We start from the raw sequence: 26,798 nt of genomic DNA, 5'->3' as shown, positions 1-26,798 counted from the left end.
AAGCTAATCATTCAGCTGCTGAAAAGTCAGACTGTTACCATTTTCTGCATTCCCGATGATAAAAGCTCCCCACCATATGGCAGGAGTTAAGCAATCGTACAGTAACTGGCTTCTATTTGCAGAACTGGAAGAATATGCAGAGTAGATTTCTGCAACTGGTTTGATCCTGACAGCGGGGACGTGAGTTCCAGCGGGAGAGCCTCCAGCCCAGCAAAGGCTGCAGGATCAACGCTTGATCAAAATGGTTTGATCTGGAAAGATGGAAATCCCAGCTTGGAACGGGAAACAGAACTCCCGCATCACAGCTTCTAATATGAATTCATTTTCAGGCCAGTGTACAACAGATAACATCTCAGTATGAATTTCACACCTTGTCACACCATGTTTGTGCAAGACTACAGAGAAGAAGCTGGACAGTGGAATAAAGTGACACTGGGGACACTTGAGGGACGTGAAAATCAATCGCCCTCTCCTTTCTCCCAGCTCTCTTGCTCTCTCTTTTTCTAACCTGTTGAACAGCAGGATGCTCTTTTATCCAAAGCTGCAACTCAGTGGTGATGCAATACCCGAGGGAATGCCCCTTCCCCTTCCAATCTCCGCTGCTCTCCAGCATGTCCAGGAGTCCGGCCAATGGGTCCTCCAGTCCCGCAAAGCCCCGCCTGATTTCTTCCTTGAGCTGCTGAGATACAAGACCACATTGTCATGGACAAAAAGATTAGTGAATCCTCCCTTCCCCCAGCTGAACACAAAGCTTTATTTTTTTTAATTTAATCTATTCAGAGAGGTAACTGTTGCTATTCAGCCACCATCCGCGCCTCCAGTGACTTTTCATGTCATTACAGATTCCTTCATGGCTCACTGAACCTCAAACCCAATGGGAAAAGCAGCAATTGTCCACACTAATTATCCCATAAAGACAGAGAAGTTGTTCTGTGGGGCAGACAAAGGGGCTTGGGATTTGGGGGAGGGGGAGAAAAGAAGTGAGCTGGAGAGAGGGGTGTTATTAGGAAAATGGCAATATCGAAGGTAGATAGCCGGGCTCAAAAACCTGCTCATCTTCTAACAGACCTCCAAGTAATGAAGCAAATAAACCCCTCGTCCCCATTCTTCCACCATAAACTTTCATATTTGACCTTATACCCGCTTCAGCCATGACGGCATAATGCTCCTCACCCTAACAGGAATACCTGGGTGTATCAACACAGTTTGGATTTTACACACACCATTAAAAAGAAAGAAATATCAGAGTTCACACTCTGTGGGATTGACATCCTGCAAATCCATGCTCCCTTCCTCCAAGCCCACCCGCACAGGGTATTTTCTGTCAGCCACCTCGTGCTGCTGCACGTCAGGCGCTGCACACCTCCGCAAGTCTAATGGCCGTTCGGAGGGGCTCGGAACATGGGAAAACTCCACGCCATAAATCTTAGGAATCCCAGGGTGATGTGTTTAGAAATGTGAAGGAATTGGACACTCACTTTGTGAATGTTAATAGGCTACTTACTACCCATCTGGTAGAAGTGATAAATTAGCAGTACTGAGCAATATCTTTATAATGTTTACATTAGAAGTAGTTTCCAAGGAGCTCGGAGGGTTGGCAGGGTGAAGAAGTGGCATCCTTCAGTACCCACACAGGAGCTTTCACCGCATGGTACATGTACTGGCGTGGAGCAAGGCAAAAGCAGAGACAGAAAACAAGAAATCACTAAGAGCAGCTGCTCTCTTTCTTTTCTGGCTAAAAAGCAAAATCCAAAAGATGCTCATTCCCGCCTGCAGCCAGCACTTGTAATTTACTGTATATCATGGCCCCAATCGCAGCTTCCAATGGAAACAACATAAAGTTTGAAGAACGACATGGAAAAGAAAAGAAAATATACAGAAAATTTGCCAATTAATTTTTTTTTTTTTTATTCATTGACAATCTTTACTGGAAGACAGTTATTTTCCATAGTGTCTTTTATGTCTGGAAAAACCACAAAACCTATCGTTTACGACACAAACTGTTTCTTTCTCACTAGATTATCAAATGCAGTATGAAAAAGCTGATGACTAACAAAGATGTGACTGTAGATAACAGATTTCTCCCCGTAAGTATTTTTCCCTGCGGCAAGAATTTGTGCTGTTAAACACAGGGCTCCAGCTTCTCTGGGAGATTCAGCAGAAGGAAAAGGCAAACTCTTATCCAACCACAAATATCCAACACAACAGCCAAAGGAAAACAAAGCACCTCGCCAACTAAATTGCACTGTTTATAAATGGCCTCTCTTCTTTTTTCTTTTTTTTCCCCCCCAAAGTCCCACTTTTTAGCACATTTAGACTGAAGGAGAGCTTTCACCACGCCGCTCAGCTCCTCCTTGGGCTGGAGTCGGAGCCTGGGCTTTGGCAGGATGGGCTCCAGCAGACACCAGGTCCTGCGAGAGCACAAACCTGCCTTCACAGGCAGCACATCTCCAAACACCGGCACGACTGCCAGGAGCATGAACGACATACCCAGACTGAGTCTTGACTGCGTCGCAGCTAGATAAGCAAGGGAAAATCCTTCTTCAAAACTTTCCAGCAATCTGAAGACTTCAACCATGGTGTGTATAGTTTGAGGGGGGGAAAAAAACACACACACAAAAAAGTATGAGGCACCTAAATCAGAGAGGAAAGAGTGCTGTGCTGCCTGGCTCGTCTCCCTGCCAAAGAAGGATTCCTCTCAAACGTGTAATTGCCATTTCCATTTCAATTGATTCCCATGGCAGGGAATGCTCCTTGGGGGATTTCTGCAGCCTGAGAGATCATGGGAATAGGAAAATTTTGCTGATGCTCAAACTACATGCTCCTTCATTCAGTTTTGGTCCCTTATTTCTAGTAACACAGCTCAGGGCAGTCTGCTGATGCTTCTGAGTTATTCTAAAACTGTCTTTCCTCTGTAGGAAATGGCCACTTCTTATCACCGTGTTCCAGGATCAAGGTTGCGCTGCAGACAGGTACCCTCCTGCTCATGGTCACTGATCTGAGACTGACGGGCATCATGCAACGGGGTGACTGATTCACACTAGTTATCAGCCAGCGTTGACTGGCATTCACACACAGGGAAAGGCAAAGAGGCTCTCTGCCACTTCGATGTCAGCGGAGCAGCCTGAGTTGTATTTAAGTAGACTTCCCTTATTTATTTGAGCTGGACGGCTAGATTCTGGTGGGCTTAGGACAACAGCAGCACCACGCACCTCGATTTGCACGCAGAGGCCAAGGCAGCAGCTGCCCCCAAAAAACGTGCTGGCACTTGCTGTGGGGGCACCGCCTGGCTGAAGGCTGGCGCTGCCCTGAGCACGACGAGCTCAGCTCAGTGACAGGCACGTGTCAGAAACCGTTGGGGACATTCGTGCTGTGTTCTCCACCTTGGAGGCAGCTGCTGCTGCTGTGCCACCGCCTGGTTCCACCACAGCCCTCCTCATCTCTCCGACAAGGCTTTCCTCGTGGTTCAGAATCGCATCCTCCAGGTTCAGAAACGTCTCAACCATGTCCGCAGCCACGCGGCGCTGCCTGCAGGGTGGCCCCGAGGGGGACAGACGTGTCCTGCTGCAGCCTGCACGCTCTGCAAAACCACGCGTCTCGCTGGGACGGCCGTTCCAGAAACAAACCAACCGAATAAGCGGAGCTGCAAGTGTGACTCATGGGGATCCTCGAGCTTTTCCACCCTCAGCAGGAAAGCTGTGGTGCTCTCTGCCCAAGGACACGTTGATGGGAGGCTTTGTCTTTTTTCTTCACAATCCACACACATCCCAGGGTACACAGTGCAGAGATTTTGATGATTACTCTTTCCTAGTGTTGTTTTGTGGGATTAACTGCCCTCAAGACCTATCAAATAATATTTTTTTTCCTCCAACTCTAACAAAACTTGATAGAAAGCTCAAGGCTCCAGAGTTGCTGAGCTCAAGTCTATGTCGGTGACCGACTATTCGGAAAGGCACCTCTCACACTGTGCTTCCAGTTGTTTAATTATTCTGGCTGGGAACCACAGACTACCAGTAATGGAAAGTCCAAGTGCGGCAGACAAGGACAATGACTAAACACTCCGGGCACCTAGGATGGAGCACGTACGCCAAGGTACGTGGCCACCAGGACACATTCCACGTGGCTCTGTGGTGAGCTGCAGGTTTTTGGGTCTTCTAGGAAAAAATATCTTGGCGATGAACCTGCCTGAACAACGCAGAGTTAGACATGGGAAACTCACCACTGATGCATCTAGTGTTTTTGTTAGTTTTCAAGGTCCCAAATTTAGATGAAGTATATTTTACTCCCTATGAGAAATCTCCACGTAGAGCCCATAGGGTGCTGTATAAAAATACAGCACTAATTTTAGACAGGCAGTGTAAATTGCATTCACCACTCTAAAAGGCAAAACCAAACAAATCAGAAAAAATAGTAAAAATACTTTGAATAGGAAGGCTTTGATATCATTCCACTTGGCAAAGAACACTTTTCTACTGACTTCAACCCTCATTTTTTTCAGCTACTAGGAATATTCTTCCCCCTCCCCCAAAGATCCTCCATTTAATGGACAAAAAAAGTGTTTAAAAGCAAACAAAAGCAACTCTGATTTTTTTTTTTCCCCCCTCTGTAACTCAGTCCTGTAAACTTCAGCTCTTTTATATGAGCCCCGGAGCTGCTTCACATCACACAGAGCTACCTTTTCTTTTCCCTTCTTGCTGCAAATGCATAGGCTCTTCCCCTGTGTGCTGGAACTGAAAGCGGTCATGAAGAATTGCAGGTCTGACCTAAGCGTTCTGCGTCTGGACATGCTCTGCATGCAGTTATTAACTGCAGCGTGGAGGGAGGCTCAGCCTTACCTTCTTCATCTCTTTCTTTGTCCAGAGAAGCTGAAGGGTTTTCAGCAGGAGGAGTGGGTCCTGGCCTGGAGGAGGGGGGAGAGAGAGAGGGAGAGAGAGAACAGGGGGGAGAAAAACAAAACAAAACAGATTTATTGGCTCTGTACAGGCAGCCCAGACACACTGGTGCATTGTTTCACCAAAGAGAGATCGGCTACTCCATGCCACTGTGTTTGAAACCACCAACCTTCCAACTGTCAGTCAGGATTAAAGCACTAAAATCCCTCACTCTGAAATCCCAAGAAAATAGCAGACATCATCATCCATGCATGGCTTTAACTAAACACCCACACGGGCTCAAATACTGAAAAGCTGTATTGGTGCATTTACAACTAAATCATGTTGCTGCTACGCACCAAATACGCCCCCGCCGCTCCCCCTTTTTAATATTAAAACAAAATGGTCCGAGAAGAGTAAGCATCCTGCACGGGTTGGAAAGGATTATCAAAATGCTTATTTTTAATGAAAATGGCTCTAAAGCCATCTAAAACCTCATCGCAAACTGTGGATGGAGGACGCGAGTGGGAGGATTCACGGTGGGATCAGCCTGCGTTCGCTCGGCAAGCAGCAGGCAGCCCGCGTGCACCGGGGAGCATCGCCCGGCCGGGCCAGGGCCGGTGGGCTCTGCCCTGCCTCGGGCAAAGCGGTGCTTCAGGAAGAGGAAAGATGAAATGCTGCTGTGATGAGTGGCAAGGCTGAAAAAGAGAGCGGTCAATTCTTTCAGAAGAAGGTTATTTGGAATTTTTCTCTTTTGCTTTTCACCAAGCTATTTGAGAAGTTGAATTCAGTTGTTATTCTGTATCCATTACCATTCATCACACCAGTATTATTCATCACACCAATATTTCTAAACCAAATGTTTAGGACTATTTCGTCTTAAAAGCAGTAATATTTTTGATATCTGGTTCTATTTGATTTGCAAGCATTGACTTACGACACCATGACTCAGAATATTCTGAATGAAAATCTTCTAGTGCATCAACGGGTTAAATGTGCAGAATGAATTTAAAAATCTGAATGAGTTCTCCAAAAACACTCCTCGTATATTTAGTGCACCTTCTCTTATGTTTTCATAAAGCCAAAAGAAAACCGTTAAACTGAAAGGAAAACATCCTTTCAATCACCTTCTGCGTTTTACAGTTCCTAAATAGCTCGTTTCCAAATGCGAGACTTCTTGCTTAGTATCCCATCTCACTTCATATTTCAGGTCACAAGAAGCTACTTCAACTGTGAAGAGCTCTGCCCCAACCAACTAAACTCTGAAGCTCTGCATTTATAAAATATTTTAAGTAGCAAGCTGATTACTGGTAGAGCCAAGAGAATGATAGTATTCCCAATATCCACGAACCTCTGGGAAACACCAGCCAAATTAGAAATGCCACATTCACAATTCATAAGATAATATTTTCTTTCATCTCTGGTTGTTCTGAAATTTTGAACTCTCCAAACACTGGCTGTTCTCAGCTACTGCATCTCCTCTGGAAAAAGAAAAGTTTCTTTTTACAACCAAACAGAAGAAAATCCAGACCCCTGCTCCCCACAAAATTAGCAACTAACAGTCAAATTCAGCCCATGTGTGTGCAGGGATACATACACACTCTCCTCTTGGCCTGACTCCCAAGGAAAGTTATACACACACAGGAATAAAAATCAGAATGCAGCCCAGTGTGTAACCAAATACACTGTAAATCTGAACTGTAATTAATGCAGTGAACACGCCGGACTGATGCAGGAAATGAGAGCAGTTAGGAAAGCAATGTTTCACTTCAGATACAGCCAATAATTCAGCTTGTTAAAAACCTTCCTAAACCTCAATCAACAAAACAAGCCCTTTTCTTCCATGGCTTTTTCCTACCTTACCTCCCTATAACTGAAACCTGATCTCACCGTTTTTTCAATACCTCGACACATGAAAACCGTCTCTCCAGGCAATTTTAAACGACTCAGCATGTTGCCAGCATGCCCCTGGTGCAAGCACAGGGAAGTCGGAAACAGCCTTCCCCCTCCCCAAACCCTGGGAGTGGACGCACCCAGAATGGAGGGATGTCTAGGAAACGTCTTGGGACGCTGCCGAGCCCCGGTGTCCGGCAGCCAGGCCAGCCGGGCGCTGGTGGAGGCTGATGCCTTGGCATGGACAATGGAGCACTAACGGTGCTGCTATGCTCCCGTCGGAATACCACACAGGTTCCCGCTCATCCACATCCGAGAAGGAACCAGAGAAGCAGAAGGAAACTAATGGAGGATATCCGAGGAAAAAGGACAAGACCTTACAAGGAGTTTCGTAAGCCTTCCAGAACAAATGTGGAGAGCAGATGATTGCTCAACACAAAAGGGAGAGGGGAAGAAGTGCAAGGGAAGGAAGAACAAAGCAAAGCGACTGAAACCCAAATGGTCGTAACTGAGCCACAAGTGCATCTGGGCTCAACTCAGAGGACAAGAACAGGAAAATTCTGGAGTGACCTCCAGACACTGCAGTAGGAACAAGAAGCAGCAATTACCAAGATACACCGATTAAATCAGTGACAGGACGGTGCCTGCAAAAGCAAGGGTAGGTCATGGCGTCCAGAAAACACCTTCCTGTGTCCCACCAGAACCCCCAGAATCGCCACTTCTAAAAGAAAAGTTAAATCCTGCAGAGCCTCCTACACACTGAAGAGATATCCAACTATTAGCAAGGGTCATTCAATGAGCAAAACAAACAAAACAAGGATGAGGTCATGGAAAACAGCATAAAAACCAGTGTGGCAAGCAGGAGAGCATCAGCTGTCTCGGCTCCCAGCCGTGGGCAGCCAGGGATGGCCAGGAGAGGCCGAGACCTGTCCCAGGCAGCCGATCCCAGTTGTGCTCAGTCCGACACCGATCCCTCACAGCTCCAAAAAGGGGGTTGCAGACCATAAAATATCTGGCAGAGCTTCGCCAAAACAAGGTTGTAGCACTTTCGTGGAGATCTCAAAAATACACATCTGCACCCGCTCCATCAAGACAACAAATGACCTCGATTTCTTCAACTGACAGTTTCTCCAAATAGTATGTTCCTGGTTTAAAAATTCTGACATTAATGTATTTCCTTTCAACATTTTTAATTCTGAAAATAAATTTCCTCTGCCCTGAATCTGGTACCAAAATTGGAGGAGATGGTAAATCAAATGTTTTCCAGTTCTCAGTATCTGCGGTTACATTTCAAAACCATATAAACCACAAGGCTTATATTTTTGAGTTAGAAAAGTGCCTTTGAGGAAAGCCATAAACTACTTTCTGTTCATTCTCTCCTTTTCCTTTGTGCACACATCACTCAAAACCTGCTGCGATCACAACAAAAGGGGTGCCCGCGGGCTGGTGAGGTAAAGCAGTGGTTTTGCTCTTGCGTCCTTGCAAAATTCTGCTGCGTTATTCACTGGTTCTGCTGAAACGCCCTGCCAAGAGAAACCCACTTTCTGACCGAGGCTCCCGGTGTGTCTCGCACGGGAAAAGTGAGACGTCCAACCCCAGAGGAGGGATTTACCAAGGGAAAAAAAATAATCTCCTTTTCTTTTTCTCGCCCCAGAGCCCAAGACCTGGAAGAATTACAGTCAACTAATTGAAAGATACAAAATGCAAAAAGAAACCCCAAAGCGACCCCCCAAAAAAGAGGTTAATGTGACTGAAATGCAGGATCACACCCACCAGGCAATTACAGCTGGAACTCATGGACAGAAAAGGTCAAGAACAAAATGCTCACATAGTGAAGTCTCCTTTGGACAGAGAGCTTATACCTCTGCCTTGCAAATTAACAGGATTTTAATAAATGTTTAATGGAATATATAACAAATCCAACCCCCTAGTAATCAGTGAATTTTTACTATTATCTACTGTTTTGTGTGCCTTCTGCCCCAATAAATCCCTGAAATCTGTCCTCTGTGAAAACTCTTCTTAATCTCATCAAGCCTTTGAGATTTTTGTCTGAAAGGAAAATAAAGGTTCCAGATATTTCGGTGTCACCATAAGTGCAGCTAGCCCATTTGCACTTAAAAACTAAAATATATAAACGTCTAGGCAATGCATAAACTGGGGGTGGAGGGGGAGCACTCGAGTTCTTCAGTCAACTCCTGTTTCAGCAGCATGATGGGTACAGCCGACGCTGTGTAATTTAAATTACATCTGAAACCCAACAAATAGTATGCTAGGTTGATCAAGAATTAATCAGTCTCTGATCAAAACCTACTTTGTCTCAATTTTTTTCAGAAAAGAATCTGTAGTTCACACTGAGGCTGTGTTGATTTTGTAGAAGAGAAGGCTGATAGGGAACCAAAATAAAATCACTTTGATGATAAAAAAAAAGAATGGATACATTTTCTAGTGAAAAAATTAAATCAAGCTGATTTCATTATGAAGATACAAAATTCCTCCATTAGAAACTCACAGATTTTTCCACCTTCTAGGTTTTCTCACTATGCCTACTTCTAATGAGCACACGTAACATAAATAAACTTTCCAATCTTGTTTAAGTATTTTTGAGCTTGAGAAAATGATTCCATATGGAATGTCTCCTAACAATTTGAAATGACATTTAAAAGACACAAAAGCAATTTTACAATATACAGGTATTACATAATACACATTGTAAAATTCTGGACTGTAATTAAAAAAAAAAAAAGAGGAAGTAGATAGAATAAAGAAACAAAAGGTAAAGTGGGATATTATTTTTTAAAAAGTAGAAAGACTTCAGAAGAAGCATGTATATGTGAATATGTAGGTACTAGCCGGCGGGGCATGGCAGTGCCATTCTCCTTTTGCTTTGTAGGAGGCTTTTTCAATAATTTGTTCTCACTTGGATTTATCCCAGCGTCTGGGGAGAGCCACCCGACATGCTGCGTAACCACGGAGGGGGTAAAGATGCCACGCACACTGGAATTACCAATCACAGCAGATAGGATATAGATCGATCGCTTTTTTAAAAATGAGTTGGGATTATGCTATCGCAGCAGCGCTTAGTCCTGGCACATCGTCCCTGCCTCCTGCTGAAGAGTCGCCTTCAGGAGACGCTCAGCACCCGGACAGCAGTGGAGCGGGAGACGAGGCCTCCAGCAAACCTAGGACGGGAACGCGGAAATCTCTTTGAAAACAGAAATTCAGAGGACGAGAGACCACCCACTGCCCAGAGCATCCCTGCGAAGCCTCTTCCCCAGAGCTGGGAACTTCGGGCGACTTCTTGCTTATTACTGTTTCTTTTGGAGTAACTGTCCCATTTCCATGGTAGGTGTATCCAGTTAAAACACAACCATGCAGCAAGGCTACTGGAACTCTTGGTTTTGGAGGGAGCGAAGGGCAATTAGTGCACCAGAAGCTGCAAAAGACAGAGGCGGGATGCGGTTTTTTAGCCAGTCAGAACACGATAGATGCAATATCCTGAGAAGAGGGTTTGTCGGTATTGCTGCTCCATCCCCCTTGCACCAATCCGTTCTCCATTTCTTATTGAGAACACGTGTTCTAAATGACTTTTAATGGCGTTGCTGTAATTTGCCTGTATTTTTCCAAACAGTGCCAAGGATCGTATTTCTACTTCACCCACAGCGAAATGCAACCTCGGCTTGCTCTGCATCCACACTGATACAGGAGTACAGCTGAGACAGCCACTGCTCTCTGCAAATCCAAGGCCAGTTTATCCCTGTTCTCATTCAATTCACTTTCTGAATGTAAAAGTCACAAAGGGTTTTGCTTAAGAGACACAGCACTGTACCAAATAAGTTATAACTGGGAGTGAAGGGGTAAATAAAAATGTAGTTTTCCCCATAGAGAATCAAAACCCAAACAACTTGACAAACAGCTAAGAAAGCAAAGCTCCAAACTGCCCAGAAACGATGGTAAGAAGGCGAGTACCAAAGCAAGGGCTTCAGCAACTCTTTCGCAACCACCATGCTTGCCCTGCATTGCCCCCTCCCAACGCACGTTGCTCCAGTGAGGTCCTGGTCCAGCCCCTCACTGAGGCCACGGGGCCGGCTCGGACTCGGCACGAGTGAGCGAGTGTCTGTGGAGGCTGTTGGACCCACAGTAACACTGATGTCCACAGCACTTCTCCCCAAACTGGTGCTCAACAAATGTGCCCTTCGGGATGGGGAAGCGAGCGTGGCCCCGGGCAGGCAGTGCACCCTGCGCATCCATGATCTAACAAGTGTCTACGTCATCTGCTGATCGCATCTGCAGGTTCCCCTGAACCGAGCGGGTCTACAGCTCTTGGATACCTTGTCTTTACCAGTTAAATTGCTTACAGTTGTCTTAAGGGAGATTCATTTTTTCAGGATTATCACTCACATTCTGGTCCCACCATGACCAGGATGAATTTCCAACACATCCGTCTCCACCCCTGCACGTTACTTTTAAATGCACCACCCTGGGGATGAGGAGGATTTCCACTCACAAGAGTGTCCACTCCTATTTCAGATGCACCTGCACCAAGCGGCCAAAGGCTTTTTAATACTTTCTCATGGCAGAGTCTGTGTCTTAGGAAAACCAGATATTTCCAGGAATGACAGCAGTTCACTTCCAAGAACATTATGACTAAGGAGTAACCACTTGGTGATTCATCCCAATCTCCACCGATGGCAGAGATGAGACTCCCACGAAGAAGAAAAGCACCCCAGAGCTACTCACTCGCAGGGAAACGGTTCCTGTACCAGTATCTGCAGACAGGCAGAGGAATGCTTTCGTAAGACGCCGATCAATTTAAATGTTAATTACATCCCACCACTTAATCCTCCAGTGCAAAATTTAGAAGAGGATCAGATGTCACAAAACTATTTCATTTCAGAAGCAATAAATTGCTCTGCTTCAGCATGATTTCTAGGGCTCCAAAATTCACTCACCACGCCCAGCTACCAGTCCTTAATTGCGTCTCCCGCAAAAGACAAATATGTCTTTTAAACGTATAACTATGTGGGTTTAGCTGAATTCAAACAACAAGGAAATGAAGCAACAAGACGGAGAGGGTCCTTCTTTATAAGGTATGTCTGGCTCGCTCCAGCCTTTGGCTCGGTTTCCAATTTTAGCTACAGCTTTCTAATCGACAGAGCTTTGAACTCCACCGCACAGAACGCTTCAGATCTCAGAAGGGAAGTAACCACATGCAGCTACCACAGTCTTAAAAACTCCATACACCACACACCTCCCCTATAATTTTAACATTAAAGATGTAGCCTTTTGGGAGGTCTGTGAGTCTAGGTTCGCCAAAGGAAAAGCATTCATTACTTGTTCCTCCAGTTCTTCATTCACACATTCGGATTCACCTTCTGCACTAACTCAGCCAGTGGATTATCTGCATCAGACAGGAGGAAAAAAAAAAAAACAAAACACAGGAAGGAAAAAACCCCAAAACGCAGCAAGTTCCTCACTTGTAGTCACCTGATTATGAACATCAGCTCATTTTCAGTAGCCAGAATCTGCATTTAACGTAAATAGTTCCTTATTTCTCCATTTGCCGACCAGCTGTGGATGTTCTGACACATTTCTTCCAGCCCTGGGATGGGTGTCCGTACGTGACAGCCATCTGCTCCCGCTTGCGAAGGGGAGGAGATCTGGAGGCTGTGGCTGGGTGTCCCCTGCAGTCTCTACAGCAGACGAAGTGCCCCACGGCTGGAATCCTTACTGGAACAGAGGTGTTCACATCACCTAACGCACCGCCACGATGTGGTCCAGACAATAATTCGAATCACAGAACCAGTTTATGTTTTGGTTCATAGGCCAGACAAAAAGTCAGGTCAACCTAAACCAATTCCCCTTGCCCAGTTCTTCCCCTGTACGGAAGGCAGGGGCAGAGCTTCATTTCAATTCTAATGAGACAGTCGTCGCACTCGGCGGGAAATATTTTGCTTCACGTTAGGGGGGAGGTCAGTATCTGGTCACCATCTTCTGGTGGTTCTTCACCAGCTTTCAGACAGACCTGATTTAATGGAAACATCTAATTGCATGTAGGACAGCAAGGTACAGGCCAGCAATTCCTCAATTGTAGGCTCTGGTTTTGATCTACTGTATCACTGTGACGGTATGCAACAATACATCCCAGGGTTAGCTCTACTAATTGTGTTTTCTTTAATATCCTTGCAAAAGCTTATCACAAAGCATTCGGCGATGCATCCACTGCTAATTTCATGTTTCTCATTTAATTCTTCTAGAGAAAAGCTGGAATTCCTCAGATGCCATTAGCTGAGCCCACCCCTTCTGGCGATCGCTATGTGAAGCCATACCTTAGTCTATACTGCTGACTACATTGCTATTGAAAAGTCAAAATTTAGAGATCAAACAGAACTATGGCTGGAGAATGAACTGCACAGGCAGAACACTGAGAAAGAGAAACTGCCATGCTGGAGAAAGGGAGAGGAAGAATAGTGGGTAGAGTAACAGGGTACTGAAAGCAATACAAGTTTTTCTGGAAAAAGAATCTGGTCTTTCTCAATGGCAGTAAAAATCATTCTTTAACTAAGGGCAAAAGAGATCCCTTCCATTCTGAGAAATTCGAGTTATGAAAACATAATAGGAAACCTCACAATTTCACTAATACATGCTCTATTTCTCAGTGAGTCAGAAGTTCACATTCTTCTAATGCAACCTCCCAACTGAAAACAATCCCCACACTTCAAGCAAAAGAATAATAAAGCACACATATGCTTCTTATAAAACAATCCTTACAAATAACCAGGGCTTTTGTTTTCATAATGGCTAAAATTCATCATCTCCCCCCCAAAAAACACAGATCAAACAAAACACGCTCTCATTAAAGAAAAGGCTCGCTTGCCTGTGCAGACCAGCCAATAACATTTTCCTTTTATTTTCTTGGTGCTTTTTGTCAATGAAGAGGAAGCAGAGTCGCTTACCAGACACCGCCATGCACGGCAGGCTCAGCGCCCCCCAACCCGCTACTCCCACCAAGGACCTGCCTCTCCCCACCCCACGGGACACTCATATTCCCACTCGGTGCACAGAGACACCCAAACACCACCAACATCTGGGCACTGCACGCACCTTGTGAGCAGAAGGCGCCCTTCAGATCTGGTGCCAACTAAAGAAATAAAGGTGAAACTTAACCAAGAAGTTATGGAGCTTTGGGAAGGTCCTCACGTGGTGACTGAGATGACCCACTGTCAGGGAGCAGGAACATCCCTTCCCCTTGCACAGTGGGAAGGGAGAGCATCTCACGCCGTTGGTCGGAACACGCACATGGGTCCCCACCTCGAGCAAACAGAAGTTGTCTTTAGATGCTCGCAAGTACACCTTGGCTTGACAAGAGAAGTGCACCTATTTTTACACAGGTGGCAATTCTAAAAATAATAGCAAGAAATTGCTTTCTAGGCAGGTAATGAAATCCAAATTAATAAAAGTCTAAAAATATAACAATCGTTAACCCGTTGTGAGTAATTAGTGACACTTTTAATGGTTTTCATATCTGTTAGATGGGCTATAACCTCAGCACCACGGGTTTCTAAGCACCAAGACGACAATGCAATTCCTGGCACAGGAGGACTCAGAGTTGCAGACTGACGGAAGCCAGGGCAGACACGGCAGGGGAGGACAGCACTGCACTCCCTCGTTCCATCTGAGTTATTACACCCTCTCCCTACACCTTCACTGCCAGGCACAGCCAGAGAGGTGACTGACAACACTAAGCTCGGTGGATCCCTGTCCTGCTGAAACCATGGCTTGTGTCCTTGTGTTCAAACCTATTTAAGCAAAAAGCACAGTTTCATTATGAAATACTTCTTTTCTCCAAAAATTCAGCCAAGCTATTTTTACTCACTTCAGCCAACAGCTCCTTGCATTTTTTCAGTGATACAGAGAAATGTGTTTTGTTCCCACAAACCATCTCAGTGCTGAACAGGGATGGGTAAGGAGCGAGTCACCGCGCTCCCAGAAGCACCGGCACCACTCACTGCCGTGGAACGAGCCTCGTCTCCCAGCCCGGTGCTGAGCGCTGGGGCTGTCCCACCACAGCTCCCAGGAACAGAAGGGACCGGTCATAACCAGGGCACAAGTTAACGGCACTTTCATGGAAACGGAAATGCAGGAGTTTAAAAACAACATTTAAAACAGCATTCTAGAAAATGAACAATTTCTTCTTTCAAGCTTAGCAATCCTGTAAAGGTGAAGAAAACTAATATTGTCTGGGATAAAAGGGGGAACTTCTTACATATGTCCTTATTTTCTGGCTACTTAGCAGCGAGGCTGCCAGGAACAGCCGCGGCAGCAGCTCTAGTGGACTGAGGTGCAGTTTGGGAAAGCAGCATCAGATGCAGAGAACTATTACAAAGCTAAAAAGACAGGGATTTTTTTCCCCCTCCAGACATCTCTGGAAAGCCCCAAGTTCTCATCCTAAGAACCAGGGGGTTCCTGATGTTAGCAAAGTACTTGGACTGTGCGTTAAAACCCGTGTTAAAATGCACAGCTATAAACATTTGGCCCACGTTCAGTTCCCTAACACAAAGGCTCAGACCTCCAGCTGAAGAAGTCCGTGTATTTTAATCTGTCCCAGTCAAGTGACACCAACTTATTTCAGCCAAAGCTTCACACCTAAATATCTCCTTGAAGGAACAGCTCCATGGATTAAATTCTCATCCAATTAAGCTGACAAAAATTTCCGTACACATCAATGAAGGAAGCACTGCACTGGGCTTGGGGCCACATCCTAACTTTTTAATCCAGTTTTTAATTCCTGCTTAATTTCTTCTTAAGGAGAGTTTCACCTAAGTTAGGGTTCACGTGAGCTTTCTATAAGGCTGTGCTACGAATCGCTTTAACAAAATATTCTAAAGACACTCCAAATCTTGTGTCACATAGGAGTGACAACGGAAAGATTTTTCTCTCGTGTTGCGAGGAGTTCAGCTGATTTAGCAAAGCAAAGAAAGGTGCAACTGGGCTTTCTCGTGGGAGCAGAGGGCTGCAGCTCACCTGGGGTGGGGAAACTGTGCTGGAAACTCTTGTGCCCCGTGGCAGGAAAACACTGACAAGTTCTGCTTGAAAGAATAATATGTCAGAGAAACATGCAGGGAAAGCAGGAGTGCACGTCATCAATACAGACCTCCTCCTGACCTCTTCCATGCAGTTTGGGACATTGCTCTTTATAAAAACTGCTTTTGTAGGTCTTAATACACTGAGCAGTTTTTCTACCAGTAGAAAATGAGGAGGAAACCCAAGACTGCAGCACCTCCAAGATTTCTGGCCCCTTCTCTTTCTGGAGTCGGGTTATCGTAACAGCTCTAATTCTTTTCTTAGCACCCATCAACGGGGAAAAGCCAGAGCTGTCAGCTGAGTAAAAACTCCAGTTAATGGTGGGTGTTACAGACAAGATCAGTGTCGTGCAATTACAACGGAAACTAACTTTTCCAGCAAGGAAAAAGCCCACAGCTTTTATTGCCCAATGCTTGACAAAGGCCAAATCAAAGGAGGAAGGCACAACTATCGGAATAAGGCTAAGAAATTTAAGACCACATTACATTTTTTGCAACTTCTTGCTTTTATTAAGTATTTACTTTAAAATGCACAGCTTTCCAGTATCTGTGCAAAAGTTTCTCTTCATATGCTTTACCCAACACACGTTAAAACTTGTACAAATCTTTCCCATTAGTTAAGAAACAAAACAAAAAAAAAGCTGAAGTCTGCAGCAGATATTAGTGTCATCTCCCCCAGCGCATGAGTAGTTTTAGCCTCAACAGATCTCCTGAAAGATACAGAAAACTGAAACAAATGCCTCTTCAGATTTTATCTCTGGCAATTTTTTGTAAACGTAAATGTGTAGGAATTACGTACGAACACTTCTTTTTTCTCTTTCCTTCCACATCTCCCGTCTGAGGAGCGGGGAAGGGTAGAAGGCAGGCAGGTGAGCCAACCCCCAGCTCGCAGACGCTGAACGACGGTGCCCTCCCCACGCAGCTCCGCATCCTGGCGGTCACTGCCTGCCTTCCTGACAGCCATTCCTGGGGAATTCACCTTTCCCTCCGCCGCTCCGGCCTTGGCCGTTGCTCCAAGGTGCAGCTAACAGTGGGTAACCAACAACCACCCCCTCCAGGCCAGCAGTTCCCCATCACAACTGGTTTATTTTCTGTCCCTCACGTTGTGTTTTCAAGAGATGATGTCTCCAAGACTATCACCAGCTCCGTGCATTCCTCCTTTTCTCCTCCCCCCTCCTCCTCCGCCTGCACGGGGAGATGGGCTGTGAGTAACAGCCGCGCAGAAAGGGCGGATGTGGGGGCATCTTCTTGTTGGGCAGACTATCGAACCATACTGATTTGCTTTAAGTGCTAATTTGAGAAAATATATCTTTCTTCTAATCAAAAATATGGCTTGTAAAGTAGTTTCTCAGGTTATATATACTGTAACTAAAAGACTCAAGTACACCAAGTGGAGAAGAGCCATTTGTCCAGGCTGAACCAAGCTCTCTGCAGGCAGAGTGCAATTGCTACTTTGCTTACGTTGAAAAAAATAATGGTAAAATTCCTATACTAAAAAATTCCTTCTTCGTCCTCTGCCTAATTACATCTCAGATTATGTTAAAACTCCAGTACTGATACTCAATATTGCCAGAGAACGCAAGAATCTTCAAACAACACGTTCTCCGTATGTGCATCTGCGCCTGTTGCTGCTTTTGAAAATCCCACCCTGAGGTGCCAGGAACAGCACCGATTCCTCCCAAATGTGCCCCAAACACTGAATCCACTCCCTGCATGCCCAAAGCTCTCCAGGTTGCCTTCAAGTGATTGCAAAATAGCCAAACGCTTTTCCATAAGCCCAAACCGTTCTTTTCTAGGACACGACACAGACACTACACGCAGGCTCAGGCAAAATCTTGCCTTCACGCTGCGCTACCACCGACTAAAGAGCTTGCCTTGGATTTTTTCAGTGTTTCTAGTACTAGATACAAGGCCAAATAAAAGATATCCCTGCTACTGAAGATAAAAGCAGCGATGGCTATTCAGTCGCAAAATTGATAGGTACACCCTCCTAGATAAACTAGAAAAAAATCACCTTTGAGAGGTCCTACACGTGATTTGCAGGGTTAGAGCTCTTGGGAGGGTATGTGGAAAAGCAAGGATACCTGTCAGCTCCCCACCAACGCGTTTGAAGAGATTTGTTGGTTTCTATGGCAATGGGGAGGGTAATGTGGCTGCCTGGTTACAATTATGACTGACGCACATCTCAAACAATCGTTCTTTTCCTGTTCATATGACATAAGAAAAACAGGATGTTGAGAGGTGTTTATCTGAATGAACGAGATAAGCAAGCTCACTGACATTTCTAAAAGTGTAAGATTTAACTAACAAGATGTTACAGATTTTCTGTGGAAAAAAAATAAAAATCCAACTGCTGCAGTGCTGAATGTGATTAAATTATGCATGGAAAGATCCTTTCCCTCCGAACCCGCAGGAAACAGTCGAGGAGCTGTTACATGAGCCATGAATACCAATGGAAAGTCTTTTTAGTGTGAGATACTGAGTTACACCGCTGAATCAAAACTGAGAAAAACAACTTAGCGTGCAATATCCTGCCGCCTCCCAAAACTGTGTTCAGCTCAGGGACCCGTGGTCAGCTCAGGGACCACTGATAGGGTGGGCTCCAGGGAATCGGGGTGCTGCAATGGTCCTGCTGCTACAGGGAAGGCAGGCTGGATCACTGAGCGGTTGTGGCAATGATGAGCACCGCTTCATGGGCGCTTCTCAGGCCCACGGGCTTTCGTTCACCCTGCGTAATCATCGCAGACACTTCGGAGCGTTTTAAACGTCCATCAGTGCTTGAGAGGGAACCACGTCACTTCTCATCACAACTTCATCAATGAGGGAACTTGCAACTTGCCCAAATCATAGTGCAGAGTACGGTGCTGCAATCCCTGCTGCCCGCTAATTAACACGGGCTGGTACAGCCCCGCAGCACGCTGCAGTTTAAAGCTGAAAACCAGTTCTGTCCAAAAAGCACAACAACCTTGTGGTGGGTTGACCCTGTCTGGAGGCCAGGTGCCCACCAAAGCCGCTCAGTCACCCCCCTCCTCAGCTGGACAGGGGGGAGAAAATACAACAAAAGGATTGTGGGTCAAGATAAGGGCAGGGAGACCTTTCACCAATTATCGTCATGGGCAAAACAGACTCAACTTGAGAAAATTAATTTAATTTTTTACCAAGCAAAACAGAGTAGAGGAATGAGAAATAAAACCAAATCTTATTATCCCCTTCCCCCTACCCCTCCCTCCTTCCCAGGCCCAACTTCACCCCCATTTCTCTCCCTCCTCCCCCTCAGCGGCACAGGGGGACGGGGAATGGGGGTTGTGGTCAGTTCATCACACGGTGTCTCTGCTGCTCCTTCCTCCTCAGGGGGAGGACTCCTCACACTCTGCCCCTGCTCCAGCGTGGGGTCCCTCCCATGGCAGACAGTCCTCCACCAACTTCTCCAACATGAGTCCTTCCCATGGGCTGCAGTTCTTCATGAACTGCTCCAGCGTGGGTCCTTCCCATGGGGTGCAGACCTTCAGGAGCAGACTGCTCCAGCGTGGGTCCCCCACGGGGTCACAAGTCCTGTCAGCAAACCCGCTCCGGCGTGGGCTCCTCTCTCCACTGGGCCACAGGTCCTGCCAGGAGCTTGTTCCAGCACGGGCTTCCCACGGGCCACAGCCGCCTTCAGGTGCCTCCACCTGCTCTGGTGTGGGGTCCTCCACGGGCTGCAGGTGGAATCGCTACACCCCCTCATCCTCCCTCCATGGGCTGCAGGGGGACAGCCTGCCTCACCATGGTCTTCACCACGGGCTGCAGGGGGATCTCTGCTCCGGTGCCTGGAGCACCTCCTGCCCCTCCTTCTGCACTGACCTGGATGTCTGCAGAGTTGTTTCTCTCACATCTTCTCACTCCTCTATCTGGCTGAAAAAAACCTGCTCCTAGATTTTTTTTCTTTCTTAACTCTGTTATCCCAGAGGCACTACCACCATGGCTGATGGGCTTGGCCTTGGCCAGCGGCGGGTCCGTCTTGGAGCCGGCTGGCATTGGCTCTGTCAGACATGGGGGAAGCTTCCGGCAGCTTCTTGCAGAAGCCACCCCTGTAGCCCCCCTCACTACCAGCACGTTGCCAGGCAAACCCAGTACAAACAATGTCCCAGGGCTGGTTCTGGAGCAGGAGAAAGGTACTGGTCTTCACACCGTGCTCTTGTCACCAGTATGCATGGGCGATACACCCACCTTGGGACACCCAGCTACAGGGCAAAATAATGACAATGAAACTGGAACTGGTTGAACAGACCACGGGTGACCCAGTGTCCCATTTGCTTTAACACATCACTCCTTTTCATCTGGGAGAAGAGAAGAACTCCCCATAAGCAGGGAGAAAGGATAAGGTACGCCTGGAGACTGGTATGTTAGAAACACCTAAAGGAAGTACAGCTTGGAAAGTTAATTGCCAGCGGCTGCCTTGCTGCAGCAGCAGGAAGAATAGGGCCTTCGACAAGGACGCTGGAACCGGTAAGTGAGAGGCTGGAAGGAGGACATCCCTCTGTGTTTTAGGAGACATTTGGAGTATATAAACCACGCAGAGCAGAATGGTTTACATGGAATCAAACAAAATATGAAGGAGAGGGATAGCATGCTTCAGCCTGACTCTCCTGAGGGGTCACTCCTGTTTAAGAACTGCCGTGGACTGGAGTTAAAGCATCCTCAGTCTTCAGCCTCAGAGGAAAATCAATACTGCTCAATATTTTGGTTTGGGATGTTCAAGAATTAGCTGATAACTGAAAACAGGGAAGTTCAACAATCTTTCACGTACTTATCTGTTCATAGCTTCACCTATTTAAGATGCACATATAATTTAAAATATAATATGCATTAAGGCCTTTTGCACGTCATCATATCCCATGGAAGAACCAGACCACACACCACAGTGCTCTGATCACTCAGAAGTAGAGTCGCGTCATTGCACCCTGCCAGGCACAGGGCCTGACACTCAAGTCCTGGTATGGACATCACCACAGCGCATCGGCCACCACAGACCTATTTGAGCATGTGGTTAGAATAAAAACGGTATAATAGAGAATGTAAAATATCTTAAAATAGAAAATTAGTACAATCAGATACTGAAGTGAAGGATAATAAATATGTGGACTCAGTAACAGTTTAAACAAGCGAGCGGCGGGGAATAGGAGGAGGCAGACTGAGACAGCCCTCCAAGGACAGCACCGTGCAGTTCCTAAGGATTAAGAGATGAACAGCTTGTGTCACAACAGGTCCATCCCGAAAAGGGATCACACAGGGAGATGTGACTGAATGGAATGCTTACCTTTGACAATTCTTTGCACTGTCTAGAGCACCTCCCATCCAGGAGTTGCAACAGACTTTACAAGCAGTAATAGCTGATAGCTGGCTCAGCAGAAGCTGGCTTTGGACCTCTGGGAGCACCAAAGCAAAGACATTAGGAAGCCTGTACTGGCTTCCCTGGCATTGCAAAAACATCACCAAGTTTGACACAAAGCTACCTGAACAACCTAACACTCTCTGCACATGTTTGTGAGCTGTAGGTACCTGAAACCCTTTCCAAGTGTTGCCCTCCTCCACCACCACTTTCTTTGGAGACATTTGAAATAAAGGTATGTGAAATCTCCCTATCAGACTTGCATGCAGCCAAGGGTGTGCTGATCTCTCAAATACAATCCTTTTACATTCACAGAATCACAGAAGCACAAACTGGTTTGGGTTGGAAGGGACCTCACAGCCCATCCAGTCCCACCCCTGCCATGGGCAGGGACACCCTCCACTAGCCCAGGTTGCCCAAAGCCCCATCCAACCTGGCCTTCAACACTGCCAGGGAGCCAGGGGCAGCCACAGCTTCTCGGGGCACCCTGTGCCAGGGCCTCAGCACCCTCACACGGAAGGATTTCTGCCTCACATCTCATCTCCATCTCCCCTCCTGCAGCTTCAGGCCATTCCCCTTGCCCCGTCACTCCCTGCCCTTGTCACCAGCCCCTCTCCAGCTTCCCTGGAGCCCCTGCAGGGACTGGAAGGGGCTCTAAGGTCTCCCCACAGCCTTCTCTTCTCCAGGCTGAACAACTCCAACTCTCTCAGCCTGTCTCCACAGCAGAGGTGCTCCAGCCCTCTGACCATCTCCATGGCCTCCTCTAACTTTCTTGCAAGTCAGTGATGCTACCAAGACACATCCAAAGCAGCTGTGCTGAACGAAGCACTGTCCTAACGACCTGCCAACAGCCTGTATTTCTTTGAAGACACCAGCCGTCTGTGTTTGTATTTTTCCTTTTCCACACAGAGCAGGTGTTGGTTTCCTTAAAAAGCTGCACCTCAGGCCACACATTGCAGTTTACAAGGCAAGAAGATGCTGCACTTGTTCCACACCCGGGCACTGGGAAGTGAAGCATTTCACCCAAAGTCTCCTTACAGAACCCCAGGGAAGCGAGAACAGGTGCCCCATTCTGACCTCCCTCATTTTCGCATCAGAGTGGATCCATCTGTTTTAACTGTTACTTCTAACTCACGCTAGCCTGGTGCCAGCAGCTCTGGGAACCCAGCGTGCAGCCCCCCGTGAAGGCACAGACCCTCCTGAGTGGCAGGGACCACGGGAACTCCCAACATCCCCCACCATGCACATCTCTGCAGTCTCCTCTCGCCGGTCCCATCTTCTCAGGGCTACCGAACGCCCCCCACCACCGGCAGGAATTCAGTTACAAACCAGTTCTCTGAGAGCAGGCCTGATTTCCAAAGTCCTGTAGGAAAAAACAGATGAGTTTTGCTACCCGTGTTATCCATATTAGAAGACACAGGGTAGACCAGATCTGTGTAAGAAAGTGGATTTCTACTTACTTTTATGTAAATTTTATTTTCCCATTTGGTGCACATATTTAAGTCAGTATCAAAGGACCAAAATGGAAATCCAATCATTGTCTCCGGCTTGGCTGGCTTACAGATCAGCTCCCAGCCTTTAATTCTAGGAAGTGAGTGAGCGCGCAGTCTGATGACAGCCAAAGGCCCCCTCTTTCCATCTGACTCGCTGTTCGCCTTGGAAGTAGCCAGGCTAACGCTGCCCCATTCAGCCTGCAAGGGAATGCAGGGCAGATCGAAAGAGGGAAAGACGGAGACAAAGATGGACAGAGACACCGCAAAAAACTGAGAGACAAAGACCGGCGGCAGGATGAAAGAGCATGGAACGAAGGCAGGACCCAGCCAAGCCAAACAAAGTTTTCCTTGAGTGATTACATCTGCTGGAGAGTCCCCAGCTTGCACTCTCCTTGCTGAGAAATTCTTTTAATTGTGTCTAGGACATTTCAAAAATCCCAAGAAAAGCTCCTCCGTAATCATGAAAGCTCTGAACTGCATGAACTTTTGTTATGCTGAATTACTGACAGCTCGCTACATACTCTTGAAGTAAAAGCTGAAAATTGCTTTACAGAAGATTTTTCTGAGGTATTGCCCTAGAGAAGAAAACTCGGTAATAAATCTTAATTTCTTTTTCCCCAAGAAAAAACAAACAATCTAGAAAAATTCTTCTCCCTCCCAATGTCTGTGTAGCTAAGTACAAAGAGCATCCAGAAGAAAATGAGAAGAGATACCTCCTCAAATTAGGCAAAATTAAATAAGGTTAAATAACAAGGTTAAATGAACGATCTGTAGAGCCAAAGCCTCCAATTCTGTAAGACAGCCTCTCTCCCTGAGGGTCAGCAGGGATGGGGGGCTCTTCCGCAGCCAGCAAAGCCCCCCCTACCTGGCTGGTGGTGGGGCAACTGGGCGAGTGCCCATGTCCCGCACCTACGCCTGAACACTGCCGTATGCCAGGCTGCCACGGGCTTATTCTTGTATGTATGAAAATCAATACTTGAAAGCCAGAAAGACTATTATTAAGGAATTTTTGAGTTGGCTAAAAGGTCTTTGATTCTGCCTCGAACAGACACACTCCGAGGGTTATCTGAACGCCGCTGCCCGCTGGCTTCACATCATGGGTCCGACTCTGGTCTGCAGCAAAGCTCCTGGCAAACCTCCCTCATCTTCAAGGCTGTTTTCCCAGCATTAATTTGTACTCTGCTGCTCACTACGATAACCAGAAATGCCAAAGAGTTGACAGACCCCATGTACCTCATGTCTCTCCTCCACCACCCAAACATCTGCCTGCATACCTCAGGTAATGAGATATTTGTATTTACCAAATCTGAGGGTCAGTCACTGGAAGACGCTGCAAAGGCAAGGCTCAGTGGGAAAAGACTCACAAAGGAAAATCACACGGTGTGTCGAGCTGGCCCTCACCTTGCCACAGTCACACACTCCACCACGTCACAGGTGTGTGGTACCCAGGAAGGTGAAAGCATGGCTGGGAGGGGACACCTAACATGTCTGCACCCATACAACAACCACCCGAAGGTGTGCTTTGCCATACACACATCTTTCAAGCGCTTTGAATTCACATGTGGCTGTATTTCACCACTTTGCTGGTGCCAAGATGTTTTACATGGGCCAGCACGAGCTGTCCAAAAGCAAAGTGACTCGTCCTCGTTACATCTCTGCTGCGTATCACAGGCAAGTGCAGTAACACCAACCAACTCGAACTCTCCCCGCGCAGCAGCTCGCCCTGCGGAAGGGCAGAGAGCCCCTTCCCTGGCCCGGCTCGGTGGGCTCTGGCCCTCAGCAGACCGTTCACAAGCCGGTCCCACCCAAGCTGCTGGCAGAAAACTAACTTGGCCAAAATACGGGTCAGTTCTTGCTGGGCCAGTGAATTGAACGAACTCAGGGAAGGTCCAAGGTACCAGCTCTGGAGTAAAGAGGATGACTCCTGTACCCAGGCCTAGGTATGAGGGTGTGAGGGAGAAGGGCAGGGAGCAAGACCTTTCCCTTGCAGCTGTAATTAAACCGCTAGATCAGTCAGCGCTTCCATTTGCTCCATTCTGCCAAAACACACATCTTTCCTTATAACGAACAGAGATACACATTATCAGTTATATAACAGGTAGCGAGGCATGTTCTTCAGTGAACTGCAGGGTAGCTCAGTACAATGTGAGTTTTAAGTGCTCCACGATACAAAAGAGAAGGCTCCAGCTTAAGGTAAAACTCCTACATCAGCCATGAGACAGGATCTCTCAGTCTGCTGCAGCACAGCAGTGCCAGGGTAAGATGCTCCAGCACCCTGAGCACCTCGAGCAGGAGTTGCAAGCACTGCTGAAAGGATGCAAATGCACAGATAGACATCAGCATCACCCAGATTTATTTTTTAACCAGTATGTTACTATAGTAGCTTTAAAAGAGTATCTATCCTTAAGATAGGCAGCCTTTCCAGGCAGAACCTCCTCCTCTGCTCAACTCTTCAGGAAGCACAACCATCTCTCCATAGCCAGGATCGTGTCATTTAGAAACACCAGCTCAGTATTTACTGAACGACACTTCAACAGCGAGGCTGAAGGCAACCTCAATGGATAGAAACACTAGAAGCTCTGCGGGAGCTGGCGACAGTCATCCTGCCACGGTGCTGAGCAAAAGACAAGGTGGCACCTCGGACACAGGGAGCCTGATCTGAACCAGTGAGCAAAGGGACCAAGGGCTCTCTAGCCCCTACCACGTGGTCCAGGGAATAAACACAGGAGCACAACTGGAGAACATCTACTGCAATAATCCCAAGCTTCAAAACTGTGGAGGGTTCCCTAAAGCCCTGCGGTTTGTTGGGGAGGAGGTTGGGGTTTTGTTTTATGCTTATTTGCCTCTTGTTTTTGCCTTAGTTGATAACACTCACTTCCAGTAACTGTCGACCAAAGTGGAAAAGGAGTATTTAACAATAAAGTGCAAGAGTCCATTATGAGTAATGGCAATCCATGTGCTTTTATGAAACAATAACACACCAACATAAAATAAATCAGTGCCTTTTAATTTAACAATGTAAATTACCCTCCCACCTGCTGTGAATCTCCGTAAGGAGAAAAAGCTGGCTGCATATTTACCAAGCTGTCTATCCCAGACTCATTCTGAACTGGCCTAATGCCCTGGGGTTAGACTGTAGGACTCTGTCATCTCTTGCACTCGTATGACCTAAGAAAGGGAATGTGGCCTTTTTCCCACAAGCCCAGAGTGAGAACATCATAAAAGCTGAACTTTAGCCCCCTTTTTGGGCAGGCAGCACAATAGCAAGGAGGATGCTGTTACTCCCTGGAGGCTCTGCTGCTGAAAAACATCACCAAGCTCAAGTAAAAGGTCAGTAGTTAGGACTGCATCTCTTGTTTTCTTCAGTTTTCCTCCTCCGTCAAAGGCAGTTAAACATTCTTTGCACACTCCCCTCCCTCCTTCTGAGAAATGCAGGAAGGAAGTGCTTGCAAAATAGTTTAATTTAAAAGAACGCACAATCACACACAGAGCAAACACTGCTTTAGACTCGGAGCAGGACATTGCTATTGCCTCACGGTTCCCACTGAAACACAAACGAATCCCTGCAGTGGCAGAGTCGTTCCTCCTTCCCTGCACACAAACGGAGGCTCCGTTTTTACTCCCAAACCCTTTTGTTTAGGGGCAGACACCTTGGGTGAGAAGACCTGCGGCTACGTGCTGCAGGCAATCCCCTCTGCTCCTGCAGAGCACACACCACCCCGCAGGTTCTTGTCAAGCTGGAGAAGAGGACATCTGCCTCGTGAGCCAGGGCTGTGGGGAAAAGAAGGGAAAGAAGGATGCAGAAGCCCGTGGATCTCCCAAGGTGCTGAGTGGTAACAGGCACCAAGAGGCTGTAACGCGGTCCTGGGTTGTAGGACACAGTTTCACCTCCAGTCTTTCTCATGACTACTGCTTGTTGGATTTTGCAGTATGTTTTTCCTCCAATGCTTGTTACCTGGACCTTGCTAGAGTTCATGAAGGTTGGTTGGGACTGCGAGTTTAGCCTGACCCTTGTCTTCACTAGATTCATGTGGGTGGAAACAGCTCTTACACTCCATCCCTTTTTGCAAAGAGGAATGTGGAGACCAGCAGG

The 26,798-nt window shown here is 46.8% G+C and overlaps 1 protein-coding gene across 17 annotated transcripts in view; it reads right to left on the bottom strand.

Moving 5' to 3' along the window:
- Positions 1-26,798, bottom strand: part of EXD3 (exonuclease 3'-5' domain containing 3) — a 299,324-nt gene that overhangs the window by 194,962 nt on the left and 77,564 nt on the right. For 8 of the 17 annotated variants that reach the window (XM_075772086.1, XM_075772085.1, XM_075772096.1 and 5 more), the window contains 2 exons: positions 4,836-4,900; positions 509-679 (listed from right to left, as the gene is read on the bottom strand). In XM_075772086.1, the coding sequence (XP_075628201.1) occupies positions 509-679; positions 4,836-4,900 (236 nt within the window). Of the gene's footprint in view, positions 1-508; positions 680-1,563; positions 1,661-4,835; positions 4,901-26,798 lie in introns of all 17 variants that reach the window. The other 9 variants (XM_075772087.1, XM_075772091.1, XM_075772092.1 and 6 more) reach the window with 3 other exon arrangements.

Source organism: Balearica regulorum, chromosome 20 (assembly GCF_011004875.1).
Source record: "Balearica regulorum gibbericeps isolate bBalReg1 chromosome 20, bBalReg1.pri, whole genome shotgun sequence".
Lineage (NCBI taxonomy): Eukaryota > Metazoa > Chordata > Aves > Gruiformes > Gruidae > Balearica > Balearica regulorum.
This window is presented reverse-complemented; position numbering and strand designations above follow the sequence as displayed.